Below are 23545 nucleotides of genomic sequence, written 5' to 3' on the forward strand. Positions count from 1 at the left end.
GAAAACTATAATGTAGTAGTAGAGATTTAGCTGTAAAACTCTCGTAGGAACAAGGAGACTAAGTTCAAAGATTAATTCAGATATAAAACATATGCAAAAAATGGTAAAAGGCTTTGTTTTGCTCAAAAAGAACTCTTAAAGCTAAATTTGTGAAGAACTGGAGCTTCTACTACGGAGATTTTCAAGAGAAAGAGCTTCCCCAATAAAGAAGAAGAAGAACCCCTTATTTATAGAGAAATAAGGCTTCTAAGATTTAGACAAATTTATAGACCAATAATTGCATATAGATACTAATATGATATATGCAAAGTTTATTTCCATAATAGGAAAAGAAATTAATCTTGCCATATATAGGAAATTTCAGGAGTAATAGTTGTCTGCCACTGCTACTAAACAAATTGAAAGATGGTTGAGATTACCTAATTAGACCTCCATCAATGAGAAAGTGACACTTAAGAGGTGTCTGCTTTTTGACCGACCCTAATACTTGAGCGCTTTCTTTTGATTACCCGATGATAAAAATAGGAATGTATTTCTCGCATAATTCTCAGTAAGAAATATAGAATTTATGTTTTAGTTCCAACCCTAAGTCTATTTTGGCCTAAGTGTTTAAGTCTTGTTCAAAACTCTCATTCGAAACCTTCTTTCCGCTCTTTGTTCCGAATATTTTCGTAGTATTTCGAGGCTCACTTTTAAACTTCAAAATGAAACTTTTTTATGAGGAAAACGAGTAAAGAACAGTGTAGAAATAGGAGGAAATGATGATAACTCTGTTGAAAAATCTTGTTTCGTGCAAAATAGTCAACCACAGCTAACTTTTTTGGCCGGCCAGCCAATTAATCGGCCAACCAGCCAATTAGTTTGCTAGCTAGCCAAGGTTTTTTGGCCGATCGGCTAATTTGCCCAGGAGTAGGGCAATTTCGACAAAATTCTTGTTGAAAGGGTATAGGTCATGCCATTTTAGATCTTTTGTTGATACATTCATGCACGATGTACACACCCACTCCCTCTATTATCCTCATTTGGCCTCTATTGTCAAAGGGTGATTGTCTTCTTCCCAAAAGAGAGCATCCAATACAACCACCCTTGTCACCCCATTATACTTGTCTCTCACCTTGTCTCCCACTTCCTTGACTTGGCCTTCCATCATTGGCTATATGGAGGAACAAAGGAATGAATGAAAGGGAAGAGGAATGAATTAAGAGAAAAAGAGAGATATATAGAGAGAAAGAGAGAAGTCTTCAACATTTGAGCTATAAGCTTCCATACACTAATATACCATCTTCCATATATCAAAACTAGCCCAGAAATTCTGTAAGAGACATATTCTTGAGCATTAATCGAAAAGAGAGTGAGTGTTGTTGAAATTGAGAAAAACAGAAAGTTATATAACTCCCCACACACACACACTGTTAAACAACCCAAAAATACCATTCTAACTAGAATTTCAAATTTTCGAACTGAGAATTGAGAACACACTTCATAAACTTGAAAAGGAAGTTTGGAAATCAAATTCTTCTTTGGAAGGTAAATTTTACATAATTTTCATTTTCTTTACTTTCTTGCATTCTCTTTCTTATATTGCTTTTCTTGCTTCAATTTCATGTTATAAACCTGTTGTAAGTTAACTGGAAGTGGTTAGTTGAGCCACTTGCATATTTTTCATTTGTTTTTCTGGTGTTTGAACAAAATAGAGTTTTTGTCCTGATTTGATTGGCCGGCCGGCTAACTTTTGGTCGGCTAGCCACCTCTTGTAGACAAAACCCAACAGCCTCCCGATGTCAAGAAAAACAGTCTCCGATGGTCTCAGAGGCCCCCTGAAGCTCCTATTTTTCTTTTATTTTAGTTAGAGAGAGTTGTGAGGATATTTTGTTGTAACATTTTTGTTGCTCTTCCCCCCAAATCTTATTTGTAATATTCAAAGCGTTGTAATAATTCCCTACTCCCACTTCTTTCTATCACGTTCTTTTATTTGCTTTCCCTATTTGTACATATGTAGTATATCAAGCTTGTTATCATATCCATGCTTTGCATCCATGTTTTATACCTTAAGATCTGGCTAAATTTGCATATATGAGTTTAATCTTATTATGTGATTTTGTGCGCTATCTCATGTCTTGAGATGATTCATATGTCATATATTTTAGAAGTCGGATTTTTAGTTGAATTTCATGAATGAATTGCATTAGGATCTTGTATATAAGATCTTGTATATAGGTTCATGCATGTTTTATTAATTTTATTTTATAATTATTTGCAGGATGTCGGTAAATATGCAAGTTTTTGTGCTTTAGCATCCCGCTTGTGTATTTTTCTTACTATGTTTAGTTAGTTGTGAAGGTGAAAGTTTAGTTAGTGTGAAGTGCAAGTTTAATTTGTGAGGGGTGCAAGTTGAATCTGTGTAGGGATGCAAGTCTAATCTATGTAAGACACGAGATTAATGTATGTAGGGTGTGGGGTGCAAGTCTAATATGTATAGGGATACAAGTCTAGTCTATGTGAAGTGTAAGTTTAGTTTGTGTGGGGACAAATCTTACTTTGTGTGTGAGATCAAACATGGCCACTATTTTTTTTTTTATATTTTTATTTCGGTTTGAGTTATTATTTGCGTGGTTTGAATTAATATATTTTTATTTACAATTGTATTATTCTAAACGTTTTCTCCTACCAATATATATATATATATATATATTAATTAGAAAAGTAATTTATTATTTATATTAACTTAAGTCATACAAATTATTTTAATTCTATAAATTTTTATATATTTTAGATTATTAATTTAAATTTTTATTAAATATGTGAAATATTAGTTGCATTTTAAAATTTTAAATATATTTTTAGAACAATATCAATTTTATAAAAATAGAATTTGTATATTAAATATTAAATATATTTTAATAAAATAAAATAAATTTAAAAATATAAAGATAATTTTTATTTTTATTTTTATTTTTATTTTTATTCAAAGAATGAGGTGAGTGTACGTGTGCTGGGATAGAACTAGGAGAAGATTATGAGGGGTCATGACCTTCTGTCTCTGTGAAAATTTTATTTTCCATAGTACTTCTAAATATATATATATATATATATGTATTATTTTATAAATAAAATAGCATCTTAGTATAAAAGATATATACTTCATTCTTTTCTCATCTTTTATTCTCTATTATTTTTCTAGAAAAAAATTTATTCATTCTATTAGAGATTGTTTATATGATATTTAAATTTTTTTATGTGTATATGTATAATTTATACATAATATTGTACATATATGTGTATTTGTCTATACGGTAAAAAAATATTATTTATCTTTTAACCCCTGTAGTAATAAAATCCTAATTTCATCTCTGTATGAGAGAGAGAGAGAGAGAGAGAGAGAGTACGTGCAAGGCATATTAGTGAGTGTAAGAGTTAAGGGTAAAATCCATTTAGTTTAATTTTATAATTATGATTTAAGTGTGAAATTGTGATTTTAAGTGTGGAGTTGTGAGTTCAGTTTAAAAAAAATAAAAATTTATTTAGTTATGAGTTTTGAAAATATTTTTGATTTTTTGAATTTTGAATTTTGAAAAGAATTTTGAGTTTTGAAAAGAGTTTTAAGTTGTATTTTGAGTTTTAAATTTTTGAATTTTGAGTTGTATTTTGAAATTTTTTGAATTTATTTCTTTTAAATATTTAAAAACGTTTTAAGAAAAATTTATTTTTCATTTTAAAAATTTTATTTCATTTTTGTAAAATTTTTAAATTCAAAACACAACTCCACACTCAAATCATAAGCAAACACATAACTCTAAACTCAATTCAAAAACTATTTTTAAAACTCATAACCAGACATATAACTCAAAACTCAATTCAAAAACTTTTTAATCAAAATATTTTTTTTTTATTTTTATATTTTATTGAAAAATATTTTTTGTTATTTTTTGGGCAAATTACAAACACCCCTCGAGATTCGGTGAAAATATAGATTCCCCTAAGGTTTGAGAAATTATAAATTGCCCCTTGAAGGTCAAATTTGCATAACAAATTAAGAGGAAATTTGTATGAAAATAAAAACCTCAGGAGGTAATTTGTTATGGAAATATAAATCTCAGGGGGCGGTATGTAATTTCTCAAACCTCAGGGGGAATCTGTATTTTCACCAAACCTCGAGGGGGTGTTTGTAATTTGCCCTTATTTCTTTAAGTATTGGCCAAATAATTTGTTATGGTTTAGATATATATATGGCCATCCAAATTTTTTTGAAATTAAAAAAAAATTAAATATTTTAAAAAATAAAATCATTATTTTAAAACATAAAATAAAAAAATATTTTTTTAAATTTTTCTTTAAATAAAATTTTAAAAAGAATTTAGTTACGAATTTTGAAAAGAATTTTAAATTAAATTTTAAATTGTGTGTTTGATTACACAATTGGAAAAGAATTTTGAATTTTTTTATTCGAATTACAATTTCAAAAGAATTTGGTTATCGGAATTTTTATTAGAATTTTGAGGTGTGTTTTTGGTACCCAACAACGGCTATATCTTTTTATGCTCCTCTCTCCTCATTTGCGATTAAGCTCACATCCCGAACCCAACTCTCTGAAAAGTTTTGGTTAGGGTTTCTCTCTCTCTCTCTCTCTCTCTCTCTCGAATCGACAGTGAGAACCCCTCCTCCTCCTCCACTTTCTTCACATTCCCAACCAATCCGCCTCCATTCCTCGCCTTCTTCGGCAACGGAACCCCCAATTCAACGTCCTCTCCGTTCTCTTCTCCCCAACGATAGATCCATCATCGTCCCCCGTCAAATTATGTGAATTCACCATGTCTCTCACTCCATAAACGTTGAAGATTCCCAAAACGGCTTCGAAGAAAGAGAGATTTGAAGAGAAACCTGCACAGAGAAGAGAGGTGAGAAGCCATGGGAGGGCAGGGAAACCCTAGAGAGAGAAACAGAGAGGGGGAGAGAGAGAGAGGGGGGAATGGGGGAGGGGAGAGAGAGACGTTTAGGGGAAAAAAAATTTAAAAAAACAACTGGGAGGAAATCGCTTCTTCCTGCTGTGGCGGCATCCACCCGGATGTCTGATTCGGCGGCTGGGGATTGGGAGGTCACGGAACATGTCCATTTTCGCCACAATTGGCAAGGTTAGTAATTTTACATACATAATATGTGCTATATATTTACATATATACATATTAATTGTGCCAAATTTAGTTGTTTGAATTCTCAACTTGTATCTGTAGAATTTGTGTGAAATTCTCGTAGAACATTCTGGTTATCTCGTAAATTCCCAACTCTGAAATTGATTGCACTGTGGTTTCCTTTTCATTGATTTATTTATTTATTTTTCTTTTTTTCTTTGTGTCTGAAGGCAGTTTGCAAATATCTTTTATCTATGTCTTGGCTGTTTAATTATTTAAGAGCTTGTTTAGTACATGATGTACATGATGACTCTAGTTTTGAATGATTCACCATATTAGATGTCTCTATCTTTTGAAATGATCTTTGTTTAATTTGAAAGTGGTATTGCATTGCAGTTCTCTTTTTAGTTTGGTTTATACATTGTTTAACCCACATTACTTTCATATTCTGATCTGTTTTAGTGGCATTTGTTTCGTGTTTCTCTGGTACTTTAATTTTTTTTTTTTTTGGGAATCTTGGAACATTTATGTTTTTCATCTCAAAAGAATGATATGCTATGATTCTTTGAACGTTTTGGCTCATACTTGGCTGTTGAAGCTGGGGAGATCTTTAATTGTGCTGTGCTTACAATACCAGGCAGCATAGCCATATCATTGTGTTATTATTGCTTTTTTATGCGGTGGAAATTATTTATTTCGAGGCCTTTCTAGTTATGATTTTCTTATTTTTTAGATTGTGCTTTGATTTTCTACATACGAGAATGGATACTATGCCCTGTTACTTGTATGGGTTATGATGTGGGTAATTTCATCCAGCAGATCAGGAAAGCTTTTGATCTTTGTTTTTATTTTTGTCTAATTTGTGTTCACTTTGATAATTTTCTCTGTTGACCATCTTGATGTTTAAAGTGTTGTTGTTTCATAGTATTAGTTAAAATGACATGAATGAAAAATGTTGTCTTCTAGTATTATTGTGAACATTCGAAGGATAGTTTTTGACTCGCTAAAATGAACCTATTAAATTCCACAAATAGGGTCTTGTACCATGTTAGAGTTGTGCCGGCTTTTGTGATTGATTTTTGTGAAAATAGAACTGCTCTTTAAAATGCCATTGTTAGTGAGCCCCTCTTTGATTCGCACCATTTTGAATTTTTCTTTCTTTCTTTCTTTCTTTCTTTCTTTGTGTCTGAAGGCAGTTTGCAAGTATCTTTTATCTATGTCTTGGCTGTTTAATTATCAGTGTTAAGTATTTAAGAGCTTGTTTAGTACATGATGTACATCGAATTCTGTTCTTTTATTTTTTTAGCAAGAGAAAAAAAGCTCGATATATATATATATATATATATTGCATGAGAAGAACAACATGCTTTGTCCTCTTTTTGATAACCAAGTCTATTTATTTCATCCATGAAAGCCATTGACTTCCATTCTTAAATGAATGATCAAGTTATGTTGGCTTTCATTAGTGGGAGTTTTCAGAGGCCAACTGTTAATGGTGGACTGTGGAAGCATATGTGCCTTTGTTACTGATCTGTCTGATGTAACTCATGCTGTATTTCCATTTGCATATGAAGTTGGCAACTAAGATGTAGTGACTTGTGACTCCTCCCTCATCCTTGTGTTGTTTCGTAAATAATCCCACATTTGGTACTGCAAAAGTTGCTCATAATAGCTAATCCCACGTGACCCCTTTACCTACATATGAGGGATTATTTTGTCCTAGGGGTGGGACAGTTAAACCGGGGATAACTCTTTTGCATGTGAATGACTAAAATGCCTTTGCCTGGCTTACACATTCGGGGGTATCTTATCTGCCTAATCCAAACCGAAATCAAACATAGCCGGTGTAAAGTGGTGACTGTGCTCCTTTTTTTGGCACCTTTCTAATATATTTACTTGTCAAAAAAAAAAGGGAAGAAGAAAGAAATGGGCCAGAGTCTTCAGTGATTTGTTTTTGGTGATGCATCTAGGAGCACAACAGGAGAATCTTTAATGGAGGTGTAGTTTTTATTTTGGAGTCGAAACATTTGATATTGAGCCCTTTTTTGGATTACTAATGTGTTATGTCTTGATATTTTGAAAATTTCCTATGTCGGCATGCGTAGCTTATGGGCAATAACATGATCTTTACTGGTTTAGATAGTCTAGTTCCTTGTGTTGTTGGAGCTTCTGTATAATGGTGGCCCTAATTTTGTAGGTATCTCTTTTGAAAATGAGACTTTAAACAGTATGGTTTCAAAGCTTGGTCATATATGGCAGTAGTGGACCAGAGTGATGGTCTCTATATTCATTTTAGCAGGGGAATTAGACAACGCATTTGACATCAAAGTTTCTTTGAATCTATTTTATCTGCACAGAAATGAAAATTCTCTTTGCATGGAATTAGCTGAATGTCTTTGCTTTCTAGTACAATAAAGCTTGGTTGCAAAACCAAAATGCTGATATTCATAAAAGTAAACTTTTCATAAAAAACTGAAAACTGCTCGTAAAATGTTTGGGATGGTTATTATTATTGTTATTTTGAATTTATTGCCGACAGCAATATAGTCTAAAAAGAACAAAAGGTTATTATTCTTTTAGCCTTATTGTTGACTTTTTAGAACCCAAAAGCATATGCATAAAAAATTCTCGAATTTCTTTGAGAATAAGTAGATAAGGAGAAGAGGTGAACCAATATCAGAATAACTGGAAGATCTTTTGGAATATTAGTTTCTAATTGCTATGACCTTTATTTTGAATTGTTTTACTTGTGTTAAAATGTTGAGTTCATATGACGATGTTATATTTTGTCTATGATTATTTTATAGTACAAAAGAATATCAGCTTTGAAACTGTTCTAAGTGTGCTTTTGCCGTAATAGCGCTGTTGGAAATTATTTTAATATGCATTAATAAATCTTCTTCTGTGCTTCAAGTGTTCACCTGTCTTTCAAAGTTTTTTTTGCTATTTCCATTGCATTTGCGGCATGTTTACTAGATATTCCTTTTTCGGAATCTTTTTAAATGTCATGCTGCAACAAAATTTTGATCCTTGTGCATGATATTGCATTAGAAAGCATTGCAATTTTAGGCTATTCACCTTTGTGGAGATGTTTTTCTTCTTATTTTTGTGTCGATTTTTAATTAAGAATTTGGATTATCTTCTTTATTTTTATTTTGTATATTCTTTTCAATGATGACCAAAATTCTTTCAAACCTGATAGTCTCTTGTACAAACTTTATGAGAAAACAGGATTTTATAATAATGGAAAAAGGAAATGACAACTGCAATTTCATTTTTAACATACGGTTCCCACCATACTTATAAAAGTAGCATGTGCAACCCTCTTCAAATTCTTTTGTCGACAGAATGTTCATTTTTTTGGATGTTGTACCAGTCTCGGTTACCATCCTTGTGCTATGTCTTGATAGTCTTCTTCTTTTTTTAATCTTCTTTCCAAGAGGATGAAATAATGAATAAGCTGCCCATCTTTTGATTTGTCCTTTGAATTTTTTTTTTGATAAATAATTTATCCTTTGAACTTTTCATCCTTGAGATCCCACTTATCTGCTAACTGGGGGTTGAAAAGTTGCATGGCCCATGGTTAGCCAAATTCTCCCCATGATTATTCTTAGATGGATGACGGTGGCATGAATATGCAAGTGGTTATTGGATTAGGAGTTGTTTCTGGATTTTATTTTTTGTTTTGTTGGAGATGCATTTTCTTTCTGTGTTTTCTTACTTGTAGAGGATGCCTCATCCTTGCCTCTTTTTTGATCTATTCAATAAATTCTGTTTTTGCTGATAAAAAAAAAAAAAAAGTCCTGTCATTTGAATTCAGAGGTGGTTGATTGGTTTTGAATGGTATAATTTCTTCTTATCCTGATGTTTGTTGTTTTTTATTGTCTGAGGTGCATTCTTTACAGAAAGCTGTATAGGGTACAAGCTTTAGTTCACAAGTCAAGCTCACTTATAAATGGTGTAGAATTCAATTTATTTGATGAGCTTGCTAAGGCTTGGTTTGGCTTAGTAAGCCATGATTGCTCTGATGGTTTTATTTATATATTTAAGTCTTTATGTGGAATTTTCTTTGTACCATTTAAGTAGGCAAAGATTGATGCTACTTTTTTGCAGTGAAGCATTGTTGGAGGATAATTTAAGAGCAACCCACCACTTGCCTTGATGAGTTTGGATCATTGAATATTAAGCAAGCTGAGTCAGTTTATTATGCTAACATGTGCTAGATGAAGGTGAAGGTTCCCACTTCATCTAGACTGTAAATGAGATGAAGCCAGCCAAGTACAAGGAGCTTGAGCTTGGTTCAGTAGCATAGGAGCTAGGCTCAATCTCAGCTTAGACTTGTTTTGACAAGTAAAATTCATACAAAGCCGGTTTTTGGAGATAAGCCACTACTAATTCGATATTTCCTGGAGACGTTTCTTTGATTGACTTGAGTGTAGTTTTTGATTCTCTCTTCTTCTTCTTTTTTTTTTTTTTTTTTTTTTTTCACTTTTTATTTATTTTTTTACAAGATGTAGTTAAGAAGTTCAGCTTTTCTCTGCTTCTCTTTCTTTGGCTTCTTGCTTTGCGCTTCAATTTTTCAATGAGAATCTTGAGGGTCCATTTGATTAGAGTAAAAAATATGATGGAAAACAAAAGTGATAGATAGTGAAGTGAAAGACAAGGTGAAAGGAAAATTTATTTTCTCGTTTGCATTTGGTTTAATTTTTTGTGAGAAAGTTACAATAGTTGGCTACTTTAATGAGAGAAAAAAGTGACTGTATTTTTTTGTAAGAATCTAGAAGCAAAGTTGCCATTCTGGTGTGGGTTGTATAAGATATTTAACTTTGTTGTATTTTCCACCCTTCTCCTGCTAAACAAATACATGAAATTATATAGTTGAATTTTTGTTCTCTTTCCCCATCTTCATCCTGTTCAAACTCAGTCTGAGTGATTGTATGTTGTTTCTTCAGCAGTCACTTGCTTTGCTGACATCAACTGTTCGTTTGAAATTATTTTGCAGTTGTATCCTCCTAATGATTGGCTAGTGGGGTCATCCTTGCCCTCTAAATTCAGCCCAACCATTATTGAATCAGCACTCAATGAGCTTACCCCAAACAATGTTAGGTGAGTTCATTGCTGCTCCGAGAAGCTCTAACTTACTATATTACTGATACATATGCTATTATTGACACGTCCTTCCCTTTATATATTTGTTTTGTCCAGGATGTACATTTAGTATCGATGATGCAAAATGTCCTTAATTTTGGCATTAGTAAACAGGCTAATGAAGTATCTGTTCAAAAACATGCTAATGAAGCATTTAGACTTCAGTTTACACAGAGCATACAAGATCACTCTGTGCATGCCTGCAATACTTGTTATACATTGCATGTTTGTTTTAGTTATTATTAGAGAGGTCCATTACATGCTATGAACAAATAACAGAGACAGGAGTTCGCAGCTCAGATAAATAAATGATTGTATGTTGTTCTTATATACCTACTTTATTGAAAAGACACATGGAAAATGCTTCATCTTCAGTTGGATCAGAAATTATCCAGAGAGTAATGTGACTAATAAAATTTCTGATAGAATTGTTGTCTTTGCGAGTTAAATATCGTAAGTGTCAATATAGTCAATAATAAGACAATTTGCATGTCGCTGTGCATACAGGATCCAAATGCCATTGTTTCAAGCATACTCATAACATGTGGTTTGGCTGGCATAATATGAAAGCATGTTTAAGGTGAATGTTCATTTATTTCATCTAGAAATTTAGGATGCTAGGAACTATCCAGAAAGGATGGGAAAACTGAAATTTAGGCAATCAACAATGTCTTGCCTTGCTACTTGAAGGTTTGATTTCAGTAGAATATTCAAAAACTTGATTAACGTCTGCTAATTTGTCATTGGATTTTACAGTAATTATGGGTATTGTGAGTGCTCGATTCATCTTTCCCTCCTCTCCGTTTAGTACATAGCTAGTGTATTTAATGGTAAAACTTCATTAGTACACTTGCCCAAATGGAAGGTAATGATATTGAGGACATTTCTTTCACTTGGCAATTTTGATGTTGAATAGATGTTTAGACAATAATGAATACTTGTTGACTATGCTCTTATGTCCATTCTTGCCCAACAATTGTTGGGACACTTGCAAAAGTGTTCACCTTTATTGACTTAAGTACGTGCAGAAGTCCAAGGGCATTACTCCTCCTTGTCAAAGAATTTTTATATGGTTATTATTTTAGGTTAAGTATGCTATATAAGTGAATTCACTTTCATTATTGTACATCACATTCAATCCCACATCGTCTAGGTGGGAAAAGTTCCTGGGCTATATAAATGAGTTCATATTCCTTCCAAGTAACAACATGCTTTAAACCCTTGAGGGCCTAGCTCAAAGTGAACAATTGTTATGATTTGAGATGGGGGTGTTATAGTAGCAGAAGCTGTTAGAATATTTCCTTATTTCCTTATTTAGATTAGATTGTGATTGTGATTGTGATTGATTGATTGTGATTCTTTAATCAGTCAGTCAATCAATCAATATAAAAGGTGATTCCTTAATCAGTGCCTTAGGGCTTCCTTTTGTAATAGTTGATTGATTAATATAAAAGGTGATGATATCATAATCATCACTCAAGCTTTGTATTCTCTTAAATTATATGGTATTAGAGCCAAAACCCTAAAAATCGTCACTCACATAGCCGCTACCATCAACCAGCCATCACCTATCACCACCCATCCTGTATCGCTGGTCCCTGAGTCTCTGTCGGAACTAGCCAAGGTCCCATAGAGCTGTTTCGACTTCAGCCGAATGCCCCTCTGGCCTAGTCGACCCTCATGAGGGTTGTCCTAGCCTCTCTTTATGTATTTTGGCTCCTGTGGATGAGTGTTTGTGGGTTGCCCATCTTTTGTTGCCTCTGAGTCTTTGTGGGAACCAGCCAAGGTCCCACAGAGCTGTTTCGACTTCAGCCGAAGGCTCCTCTGGCCTAGTCGACCCTTGTGAGGGTTGTCCTAGCCTCTCTTTATGTATTTCGGCTCCTGTGGATGAGTGTTTGTGGGTTGCCCATCTTCTGTTGTCTCAAGTTTCTGTCCCTCTACCTATGTTACACGGACTCTTTGGAATTTAGAAGGTACCTGTGTCGACACGACACGACACGACACGGGTACGGGTACGGGTGCGGGATACGGCTCCTTAGAAACGGATACGGCAGAAGAATCGAAAGAGAAGAGAGCAAGGAGAGAACCTGGCCTTCGACTTCAATCGGTTGCAGAGCATCGATCGATCTGTGAAGTTGATCGATCTGCGAAGCTTGATCTGCGAAGTCGATGTACTGTGCTTCGTCGTCTTCCCATTTGAACTCGATCTCGGACTCTCTTCATCGTCTTCCCCTTCCGTCGTCTCTGCGAAGTCATTGCCCTACCAACCAATTTTCTAGGTCTTCCTCTTCCGTTGTCTCTGCGAAGCTAACACAATTTTTATTTCTATAGGTCTCTGACTTTTGTTTTTAATATAATTTGAATTATGTATAATATAAATTATATTAATATAATATTATTCATATTATATAATTTTATTTATTCAAAAAAATATTATATAATATAATATATCGTAAATAACATAACTTTTGTGTCTAAAATTAAAATAATTTATTTTATAATATATAATATAATTTATTTTATGTCTAAAATAATGTTTATAATTTTTATTTATTATTTATTTGTTATTTTTTTAATAAAATTTGTTATTCCTTAAACTTTTTAAACTCATCTTCATATAATAAATATATTTAAAAATAACTATTTAACGTATCTCCATACCTGTATCCTAATTTGGATCCGTATCCACGTATCCTTAATTTTTAATTTTAAAGTGTCTGACCCTTAGATACACACCCGCACCCGATACCCGCACCCGAGTCCGTGTAACGTAGATTACTATTAGGAATCTCTCTCTCTCTCTCTCTATTGATAAATACTATTAGGAATCTCTTTCTTTTGTTTCTTGATTGATTTGTCGGAAGAATTTAGCTTATGGGCTGATGTATAGTTTGGCCTTTTTCCCTCTTATGTAATTTTTGCCCGGGATTTCTCCTTGTGTCTCGTTCTGGATTTTATCTACCAGGAAGAGGAAAATTCTCCTTCATTATTCCTCCTTGAGATACAACATGAACAAAATAAAGTTGGTTGTCTTAAGGCTGGTCAGGTTGAATTCTCAGACTATTTAATCTTGGATTAGAAAACTTAGGTTGTCATTGATTTAGTAGTATTGGAGGGCCAACATCAATCATTATATTCTCCTATGTGTTGGAGGGCTAACAAGAATTTGAATCAAATGGAAATTGATTGGATGAGATTTTGGTGTGCTGAGAAGTTGATGTACAAATGCCTAGGAGGACTAGCTCCAACCTTCAAAATCACAATTGAAGAAATAATACCTATTGGGAGCAAATATCAATCATTTTATTCCTCCTTTGTGTTTGCTTAGCAAAATCATAGAAGAAATAATAATACATATTGGGAGCAACTAGAATGGAAAGAACCCTCCTTGTGTGACTTGATTGCTTAACAAAATCCTAGAAGAAAAAATACATATGAAAGCAAGTCAAATCCAAACAAAAGTATAAAGAAAAATCTTAGCCACAATATATCCAATTTTTTATAGGAAAACTTTTGACTTGAAGGATAGCTAAGGGACAAGCTTGAAAGAAAAAATCTTCCATTGTATGAAAATTGTGAGTTTTCAATCAACTTTGTTTTCATCTATTAAAAAACTGAGATCTCAAATGGAAGCAGACACCCAATCTATTAAAAAACTGAGATCTCAAGTGGAAGGCAGTCTCTAGGGATTTTCATGGCTCGAGCAGTGGCCAACGATTTTGCAAAGTCTAAGGTGGTTTTAACTTGGATTTTGGATGGGATTGGTCTTCAAGTCATCTCATTTATAAATACTCGTTCCATCCCCAACTGTTTGTCAATTTTCAGCATTCATGCCTTTTAGTAGGGTCAATAAATAATGTATTTTTTTCCCTACAAATTGAAAGAAAGAATAAATAAAAAAACGTAGATGATTTTTTTGGGATGTTTGGAATAGTTAAAATGGACCAGCAATTTCGTACGGGAGGAGAATTAAACTAGTTGTAACCAAAATAAATTTGTCAAATAAGAGAACCATCCATATTCGCTTGCACTATCAATTGATTAATATGCGTTTTACATCACTTTAATACATTTTAAGTTTGTTTTGGTGATTTCCTAGTCAATGGTGGATCGTGTTTAATTTGTGGTGAATTCACAGAGTATCATGGATGCTTGATACTCTACCAACCATTCAGGAACAAACATCACCGATTTCCAGTGGTATAAGAAACACGCTAACAAGTTTTAGGATTCAACACCTAAGGCACATGAACTGGGTTAGGGTTGGGTTGTTTCTATTTTTTTTTTTCCCTTACTAATGGTGAATTGGTTGGCTACGGGGTCCTGTGGTTTTTGTCCGTTTTGATTTTCGACAGGAAGAAGGAAAAAAGAAAAGAAAAAGGGAATCCTTTTGCGTGTCTAATTGATTATTATATTGATTGCAGAATTGATTGGCATAAAGCAAATTCGTACTGGTTTAATTGAATAAAATGAACAATTCATAATCTCTGTCATGTTATGTTATCAATCCTAAGCAAATTCTTTTCCATTTTGAGGGCTAAATCTCCTCTAGACCTTATTCAAGTGCCAAACAACATTTTAAGTGTGAAGCATTAGCACTTTATCTGAATCACTTGATCTTTAGCATTGTCAAATTAATTTTTTATTTGAAATGTTACTGCAATAGTCGTTTGACCATAAGATGTGAAATAAAACCCTGTTTATAGATGAGGGCTTATTAGGGTTATATTTTAAGCCTGGCTAAGAAAGATTTATACAAGTCAACTAAAATTTGGGATATACGTAGATCATGGGATATACGTAGATTTTGTTCCCTAGGAATGGCACTGTATAGTTACCGAAAAGCATGACATTTTGCATTTCAACTGCAGGAAACTTTCACCAGAGTAAATGTTCCCATAGAGTGGCTGCGATGATTTTTTCCACGGCAAAGCATGGCTGGTATTAAGGGCGATACATGTTAGATTAGCACAATGTAAGAATGGAGTGTCCGTGTCGTGTCCGTGTCCGTGCTACATTTTGCCTCTGTCAAATGGCGTGTTTTCTGCCAAAGTTTGTGTTAAGAGTTGTTGGACTCCAGTTGCTGGTCTAGAGTGAGCAAGTGAGGATGCAGTTTAAAAAGTGTGTCCTTAATGCCTCTTTTGTTGTCTATGGAAGGAGAGGTATAGGACTTCATTTCAAGGAGTGAGGTGTTTGTGACCATGGAAGCATTTTTTTCCCTTCTTTTAAGCAGTTTATTTGTGTGGCCTATAGGGGTTTGCTGCGATCATTGGACTTTTTTGGTTAATTCTAAAGATATTTTTTGTGTCATTTTTGCTTCTCTGCATGTACTCCGGTTTGCACCCTGTTGAAGCTCTTTTGGATTTTTCTTATTTACAAAACTATGTATATTTTTTGTTGGCTCTTCATGAGACTCATTGCCTTTTACGATTTTCTATAAAAAATGATCTTCTTAAAGTTGTAGATTGCTGTTTATTCTTCCATCCTTGGTCCATGCAAGGTAATACGGGACATTGGGACGTATATCACCTAAGTATGCATCTCTAAAAGTTCCCAACATGGTTTATTCAATAAGGAATGATCTCACAAGGTTGGATCTTCCTGTTTAAATTAAACTACGTAAAAATGTTTTTACTTGTCACCCTGTTCAAACTGCGTAAAAATGTTTTTACTACTCTTATCACTCCTTCCGTTTTTGAGAGACGCAACTAGTTGTTTTCTGAAAGTCAACATTGTAGATCCATTATCATTTGAATTGAGTTTTTTTGGCATGGCAGTAAATGCAGTAGTTTTGACTATTAAGTTTCATACATTGTCAGTCTTGTACTCTTGTTATGTTCTTTCGAGGCTGGCTATTATTTGGGATCAAATATTTATGCATCAAGTGGCATACCATGTCCATTGAAGGTAAGCAAGGAACTAGTTATGTGCTAAGGCATAAACATTTTTTCATTAAAAGGAAGGCCGTAAACATAAGATTAGTGCGAATGTTGCTGCTAACTATAACATGTGTTTTGATTCATTCCAATATAGGAAGTGAATGCTTGGTAATAATGTATAACCTTGTTTCTAGATGATAGAATTTCCTGATCATTATCTTTGTTAGTAATTGATGCGTATCTACTTATTTTTCATTTCACGTTAGAATTGCAAGTTGGATTCATATGTTCGTTATTAATCTGTTACCCAATTATTTATTTTGCAGAAAGCAATTTGCAAGGACCCAACTGATTCAAAGGTTAGTATTGAACTACTCCTCTTCATGTATCATTCATTATTGTGTTAATTTTTTTAGAACTTTTTTTTTTTGAGTCTATAATCTATATTTTCTTTCTGAAGGCACTAGGGGAAGAAAAGGAGATAAAATATTGAATTTTATTTAATATATATCTATATTTATTTATTTTCTAAAAAATGGAGAGTTGTTTCAACAATGACGTAATAGTCATATAAGCACTGTTGACTGGAAGTTGTTTTCTCAGCCGTCAATAATATGAATCTTATGATTCCAACGTTTATTGTAATCCTTTTCCTACATCCTATGTTTGAGTTGTTAGTTGGATGATATGTGGTTTGTACTCATTAATTGGGAGGGTCATGTCCTGTTGGAGTTCATGTTGCTGTAGTTGTGCATACTGATAGCATTGTGTTTCATTCTTCAGGGAAAACAAATTTTTTTGCAATGTGGTGTTTGTATTGGACATGAATGCCATTTTTCTTCTTCTTCTTCTTCTTCTTTTATCAAGGTGGTTGTGTTAAACACCATTTTGTTATGGATATTGACATGCCATTGTGTCCTTGATATGTGTTTCATGTTGCAGTATTTATCACATTCTAACATCTCACATACGTAGATGCCTGAACCTCAGGCCTAGGTTTAATTATAGACCAATTCATATGTGGTGGTGTAGTATGTTTGTTCCTTAGGATTGATTGACATTTGTCATAGATTGGATATATTGATGATTCTAGTTTCCTACAATCTATAATACACTATGCTGAATGTTTTCTTTTCTTCTGCTTTTCTTATATATATGATGTAGGAAGTTCCACCGCTCGATGTACCAGAACTTTTGGCATTTTTAGTTAGGCAATCTGGGCCATTCTTGGATCAATTTGGTGTTAGAAGAGGTAAGCAATTCTCTTGAGTTTTGATTTTGATTTTATAATGAAGTGATCAATAATATTTTGAACTTTATATTGATAAAATAAAGGTATATATATATATATTTATATATAGAAATACACATAGTTTAGTTCCTATTAATGGGGTTCTAGGCACAGAGCTGACCTTTAATCATTATGTACAAAGTAGCTGCCTTGTATTCACACTCACTACTTCAAGGTTATTAGGCCTGAATTTAAAACCACTAAACCAATCGTCCCCTTTAAAGTACACCCACTTCAGTCCCAATTCATGGAATATATATATATATATATATATGTTTGTCACGATAATTTGTATTGAGGATGATTGATGTCGTTTCATATATGTCATGTGACAAAATCTTTGCTTCACAACTTTAGATGGCCCTTTAGATAAGCTTTACTACACCAATTGAAACTAGTTTGCAATTCTTAGGCAGAAGTAAAATTCAGGACTGCAGCCTTATGTAATACAGATGCCTTACAATTGAAATTATCAGAAATGTGCTACAAATTTAAACACCAGAACTACATTACAAAATGGTTTTTTTTCTTTATCAATGTATGATTGTCTGCTTTTTGCTATATTCTAGAACTATCTGATGCTTTAAGAAAATTAACGATGTGGATTTGGTATATAGAAACGTTCAGCGGAATAACTGACCTGTTGGTTCCCCTTATTTAGATGGTTGGGTTATGCGAGTTCACAGGTATTAGATAAGCAGGCAACTAGTATCAAAACTTGAAATTTTTTATCTAGAACTGTCTTTGAGGGTCCGTTTGGGGTTGCTAGACCTATTTGAAGGTGCTTATTTAGGTACGCTGACAAAATCAGCTGGGAATGTGTTAGGCAAAGGTTGTTTAAAAAGTGCTACAATTGGGTCACATATAGAATTATAACTTTTGCCAGGGGCCAAGTTTTAAAGTTAATATACTACAATGCAAGTATTTTATTTTTAATTTTTTTTGTTGATAAATTCTTTTTTTGTTGTTGATAAATTCAATGCAAGTATCAGTGGGCCCAAAACAACCAATAAGCTAAGAGGCATGATTGGATGTTTTTCTGAAAAAAGCTAACTTTTTGTTTAATTTGAAGTAGATCCACTTTAACCAAATGCCACAAATGGAGTTGTCTTGGTTCTAGTGTGGTTTGACTTGGAAAATTTTAAATTGTTCCAATTGACAATATGGAAGCAGCGTGTCATTTGGAGGTCTGAAGGGCTGTTCTTATATTAAGTATTCCACATGCTATTTGTAATATTTGGTTTATTTTCAAGGAATAGTTCTATGGTTTATAGCATATAATCTCTGTTACTTAATTATTGACAAAAATGTTAGGACAACTAACAAGCATACCAACTAGACAAAATATTTGGTGAATCCCATACCAAGTGGTGGGACCTATGTACAAGCGCTCTGTTGGTATTTTTTTTTTTAAGTGTTTCTCGCATTTTTGTATTATTGATAGTTCAGATGTTTCTTATACTCCAATGTACTGAACTCAGACTAATCATGGTTACTTGGGTTGAGGTTGGCAACATGGTTCCTCTTGCGTATGGTTGTTCTTAGAGTACACACACATACATACATATATATATATACATATATAATTTTTTCAATTTTAGAATAACTATGTCCTTTCTCATGGTCTCAATTCTCATTTTTTTTTTTTGTGTGTTTTTCTTCTGTCTTTGTGGCACCTATAACTTAGTTTCTGTTATTCCTTCTTGACAATATTTTATGCCTTCGTTGCTACTCTTAAACCATCCTGTGCTCCTTCACCTCATATTGTCTATGCTTCATGTTACTTGTAGCTCTAATGTAGCACCTCATATTGTCTATGCTTCGTGCTACTTGTAGCTTTAGAGAAATGTAGTCATTTCTTATTGTTGTGCCCCCCTCCTATCTGTGTCTGTGTCTATATCCTCATTTTTACATTTGCTTTTTATTGTCATCCAACATTTTGTATGGTATAGCATATGCCATGCAGCAGTCTTATGGAGATTTTCCATAAATTCCTATCCAATTACATGACTGCTTCAGAAGCACTTCTCCTTATCATCCACTTGTTATAGCTTTAGGACCATAATGAGCTGGAGTTGGCACAGAGCCTGCTTGTTCAGCCTGGAACTGGGGTTAAGCGTTAAATAATTTAGGGTTGAGGCAAGATACGTGTGCTTGGCTTAATTAGATTTGGTTCAAATTAGAAAGTTATAATTGGTTCAATAAGGTGTGTTGGTGATGTACAAGAAAGCACTTAATTAATCTGAACATTATGGATTAGTTCTCTCTCTCTCTCTCTCTCTCTCTCTCCCTCCTTCCACCAGACAAAGTGAATCAAAAGCATAGCAAGCAAACCAAATTGTATGTGTGTTTTCGACAGCCTCCAAAATATCCGTCCATCATCAAGGTGAACTACCATTATATCACCATCCTATTATCTCCAATTAAACCACCATTAATAACATAATCAACGATAGGTCACTACTCACATTCATGTCTCTATTCTTTGCTACCTACACTGATAGAGGGCTCTTCCTTCTTTATACTAAATAAGTATGTATGTATCTCTCTACTTGCGTATATTGATAGAGGGCTCTTGCTTAAGTGTTAGAAAAGTGTGTTTTCCGACCTAGTTTTCAAATCGGGAGTCCCCGTGCCTATTCGTTAAGTTTTCACAACTCAAATTAGTCCCTCCTAAGATGTTCGGGGTGTTCCCCAGGCCTTCTCGTGATTGTTACACGAATCCGGCCCGCCGATACCTGTTTTCAAGCTTCAGTGTGAAAAAAGTACCTTTTCCGACCTAGTTTTCACATCGGAAGTCCCGCGCTAGATCCGTAAGTTACCAAAACTTACATTGGTTTCTCCCGAGGTGTTGGAGGTGTTCCACGGGCCTTTTCGGGACTGTTACAGGATTTTTTTGGCCCTCGATGGCCTATTTTCAAATTTGAGTGTTTAGGAAGTGCATTTTTTGACTTAGTTTCCAAACCGGGAGACCCATGCGAGTTTCGTAAGTTTTCACAACTCACGTTGGTCCTTCCCTAGGTGTTTTGAGGTGTTCCCTGGACCTTCTCTTGGCTGTCACCCGATTTTGGCCCCCCCGATGGACTATTTTCAAGCTTAGGTGCGAGAAAAGTGCCGTTTCAGACTTAGTTTCCAAACCGGGAGTCCCGTGCTAGTTCCGTAAGTTTTCACAACTTACATCAGTCCCCCCCGGGGTGTTTGACGTGTTCCCCGGGCCTTCTCATGACTGTTACACGATTTTGGCCCCCGACGGTTTATTTTCGAGCTTAAGTGTGAAAAAAGTGCATTTTTTGATTTAATTCACAGGCCGAGAGTCCCGTGCTAGTTCCGTAAGTCTCCGTAACTTACCTCTTGGACCCTCCCGAGGTGTTTGGGGCATTTCTCGGTCCTTCTCGTGACTGTGACACGGTTTTGGCCCCCTCTCGGTGTCCTATTTCCAAGCCTAAGTGTGGAAAAAGTGTCTCTTTCCAACTTAGTTTTCAAACCGGGAGTCCCCGTGCTAGTTCCGTAAGCTTTCAACACTCGCGTCTGTCACTCCCGAGGTGTTTGAGGTTTTCCCGGCCCTTGTTGCGACTGTTATATGATTTTGGCCCCCCGATGGCCTACTTCTAAGCTTAAGTGTTAGAAAAGTGTGTTTTCTGACCTAGTTTTCAAATGGGGAGTCCTCGTGCCTGTTCGTTAAGTTTTCACGGCTCAAATTGGTCCCTACTAAGATGTTCGGGGTGTTCCCCGGGCCTTCTCGTGATTGTTACACGATTTCGGCCTGCCGAGGCCTGTTTTCAAGTTTCAGTGTGAAAAAAGTACCTTTTCCAACCTAGTTTTCAAACCGCTAGTTCCGCGTAAGTTTTCACAACTTACATTGGTTTCTCCCGAGGTGTTGGAGGTGCTCCACGGGTCTTGTCGGGACTGTTACAGGATTTTTTTGGCCATCGATGGCCTATTTTAAAACTTAAGTGTTTAGGAAGTGCATTTTTTGACTTAGTTTCCAAACCGGGAGTCCCATGCGAGTTCTGTAAGTTTCCACAGCTCACGTTGGTCCTTCCCTAGGTGTTTTGAGGTGTTCCCCGGACCTTCTCTTGGCTGTCACACGATTTTGGCCCCCCCGATGCACTATTTTCAAGCTTAGGTGCGAGAAAAGTGCCATTTCGGACTTAGTTTTCAAACTGGAAATCCCGCGCTCGTTTCCATAACTTACATTGGTTTCTCTCGAGGTGTTGGTGGTGTCCCACGGGCCTTCTCAAGACTGTTACAGGATTTTTTTGGGCCCCGATGGCCTATTTTCAAACTTAAGTGTTTAGGAAGTGCATTTTTTGACTTAGTTTGCAAACCGGGTGTCCCGTGCGAGTTTCGTTAGTTTCCACAACTCACGTTTGTCCCTCCCTAGGTGTTTTGAGGTGTTCCCCGGACCTTCTCTTGGCTGTCACCCGATTTTGGCCCCCCCGATGCACTATTTTCAAGCTTAGGTGCGAGAAATGTGCCGTTTAGGACTTAGTTTCCAAACCGGGAGTCCCGTGCTAGTTCCGTAAGTTTTCACAACTTACATCGGTCCCTCCCGGGGTGTTTGACGTGTTCCCTGGGCCTTCTCGTGACTGTTACACGATTTTGGCCCCCGACGGCTTATTTTCGAGCTTAAGTGTGAAAAAAGTGCATTTTTTGATTTAGTTCTCAAGCCGTGAGTCCCGTGCTAGTTCCGTAAGCCTCCGCAACTTAGCTCTTGGACGCTCCCGAGGTGTTTTTGGCATTTCTCGGTCCTTCTTGCGACTGTGACACGTTTTTGGCCTCCTCCCCGGCGTCCTATTTCCAAGCCTAAGCGTGGAAAAAGTGTCTCTTTCCAACTTAGTTTTCAAACCTGGAGACCCCGTGTTAGTTCCGTAAGCTTTCACAACTTGCGTCTGTCACTCCCGAGGTGCTTGAGGTGTTCCCGGCCCTTGTTGCGACTGTTACATGATTTTGGCCCCCCGATGTCCTATTTCCAAGCTTAATTGTTAGAAAAGTGTGTTTTCCGACGTAGTTTTCAAATCGGGAGTCCCCTTGCCTGTTCGTCATGTTTTCACGGCTTAAATTGGTCCCTCCTGAGATGTTCAGGGTGTTCCCCGGGCCTTCTCGTGATTGTTACGCGATTCCGGCCCGCCGAGGCCTGTTTTCAAGCCTCAGTGTGAAAAAAGTACATTTTCTGACCTAGTTTTCAAACCGGAAGTCCCGCGCTAGTTTCCATAACTTACATTGGTTTCTCTCGAGGTGTTGGAGGTATTCCACGGGCCTTCTCAGGACTGTTACAGGATTTTTTTGGCCCCCGATGGCCTATTTTCAAACTTAAGTGTTTAGGAAGTGCATTTTTTGACTTAGTTTCCAAACCGGGTGTCCCGTGCGAGTTTCGTTAGTTTCCACAACTCACGTTTGTCCCTCCCTAGGTGTTTTGAGGTGTTCCCCGGACCTTCTCTTGGCTGTCACCCGATTTTGGCCCACCCGATGCACTATTTTCAAGCTTAGGTGCGAGAAATGTGCCGTTTAGGACTTAGTTTCCAAACCGGGAGTCCCGTGCTAGTTCCGTAAGTTTTCACAACTTACATCGGTCCCTCCCGGGGTGTTTGACGTGTTCCCTGGGCCTTCTCGTGACTGTTACACGATTTTGGCCCCAGACGGCTTATTTTCGAGCTTAAGTGTGAAAAAAGTGCATTTTTTGATTTAGTTCTCAAGCCAAGAGTCCCGTGCTAGTTACGTAAGCCTCCGCAACTTAGCACTTGGACCCTCCCGAGGTGTTTTTGGCATTTCTCGGTCCTTCTTGCGACTGTGACACGTTTTTGGCCTCCTCCCCGGGGTCCTATTTCCAAGCCTAAGCGTGGAAAAAATGTCTCTTTCCAACTTAGTTTTCAAACCGAGAGTCCCCGTGCTAGTTCCGTCAGCTTTCACAAGTCGCGTCTGTCACTCTCGAGGTGTTTGAGGTGTTCCCGGCCCTTGTTGCGACTGTTACATGATTTTGGCCCCCGATGGCCTACTTCCAAGCTTAATTGTTGGAAACGTGTGTTTTCCGACCTAGTTTTCAAATCGGGAGTCCCCGTGCCTGTTCGTTATGTTTTCACGGCTCAAATTGGTCCCTCCTC

The 23545-nt window shown here is 35.8% G+C and overlaps 1 protein-coding gene across 11 annotated transcripts in view; it reads left to right on the forward strand.

Moving 5' to 3' along the window:
* The first annotated feature begins 4555 nt into the window (after positions 1–4555).
* The window catches only part of LOC114296333 (protein kinase and PP2C-like domain-containing protein), a 48978-nt gene continuing 29988 nt past the window's right edge, over positions 4556–23545 (forward strand). For 2 of the 11 annotated variants that reach the window (XM_082920818.1, XM_082920821.1), the window contains exons 1-5: positions 4558–5129; positions 10129–10232; positions 15146–15249; positions 16480–16512; positions 17318–17405. Coding sequence is in view for 5 of the 11 variants with exons in the window: in XM_082920813.1 (XP_082776939.1) it covers positions 15407–15436; positions 16480–16512; positions 17318–17405 (151 nt within the window). In the remaining 6 variants the exon portion in view is untranslated. Of the gene's footprint in view, positions 5130–10128; positions 10233–15145; positions 15250–15301; positions 15437–16479; positions 16513–17317; positions 17406–23545 lie in introns of those variants that run through there. The other 9 variants (XM_082920817.1, XM_082920820.1, XM_082920813.1 and 6 more) reach the window with 6 other exon arrangements.

This window comes from Camellia sinensis, chromosome 3 (genome assembly GCF_055761805.1).
Source record: "Camellia sinensis isolate YWXY chromosome 3, ASM5576180v1, whole genome shotgun sequence".
Lineage (NCBI taxonomy): Eukaryota > Viridiplantae > Streptophyta > Magnoliopsida > Ericales > Theaceae > Camellia > Camellia sinensis.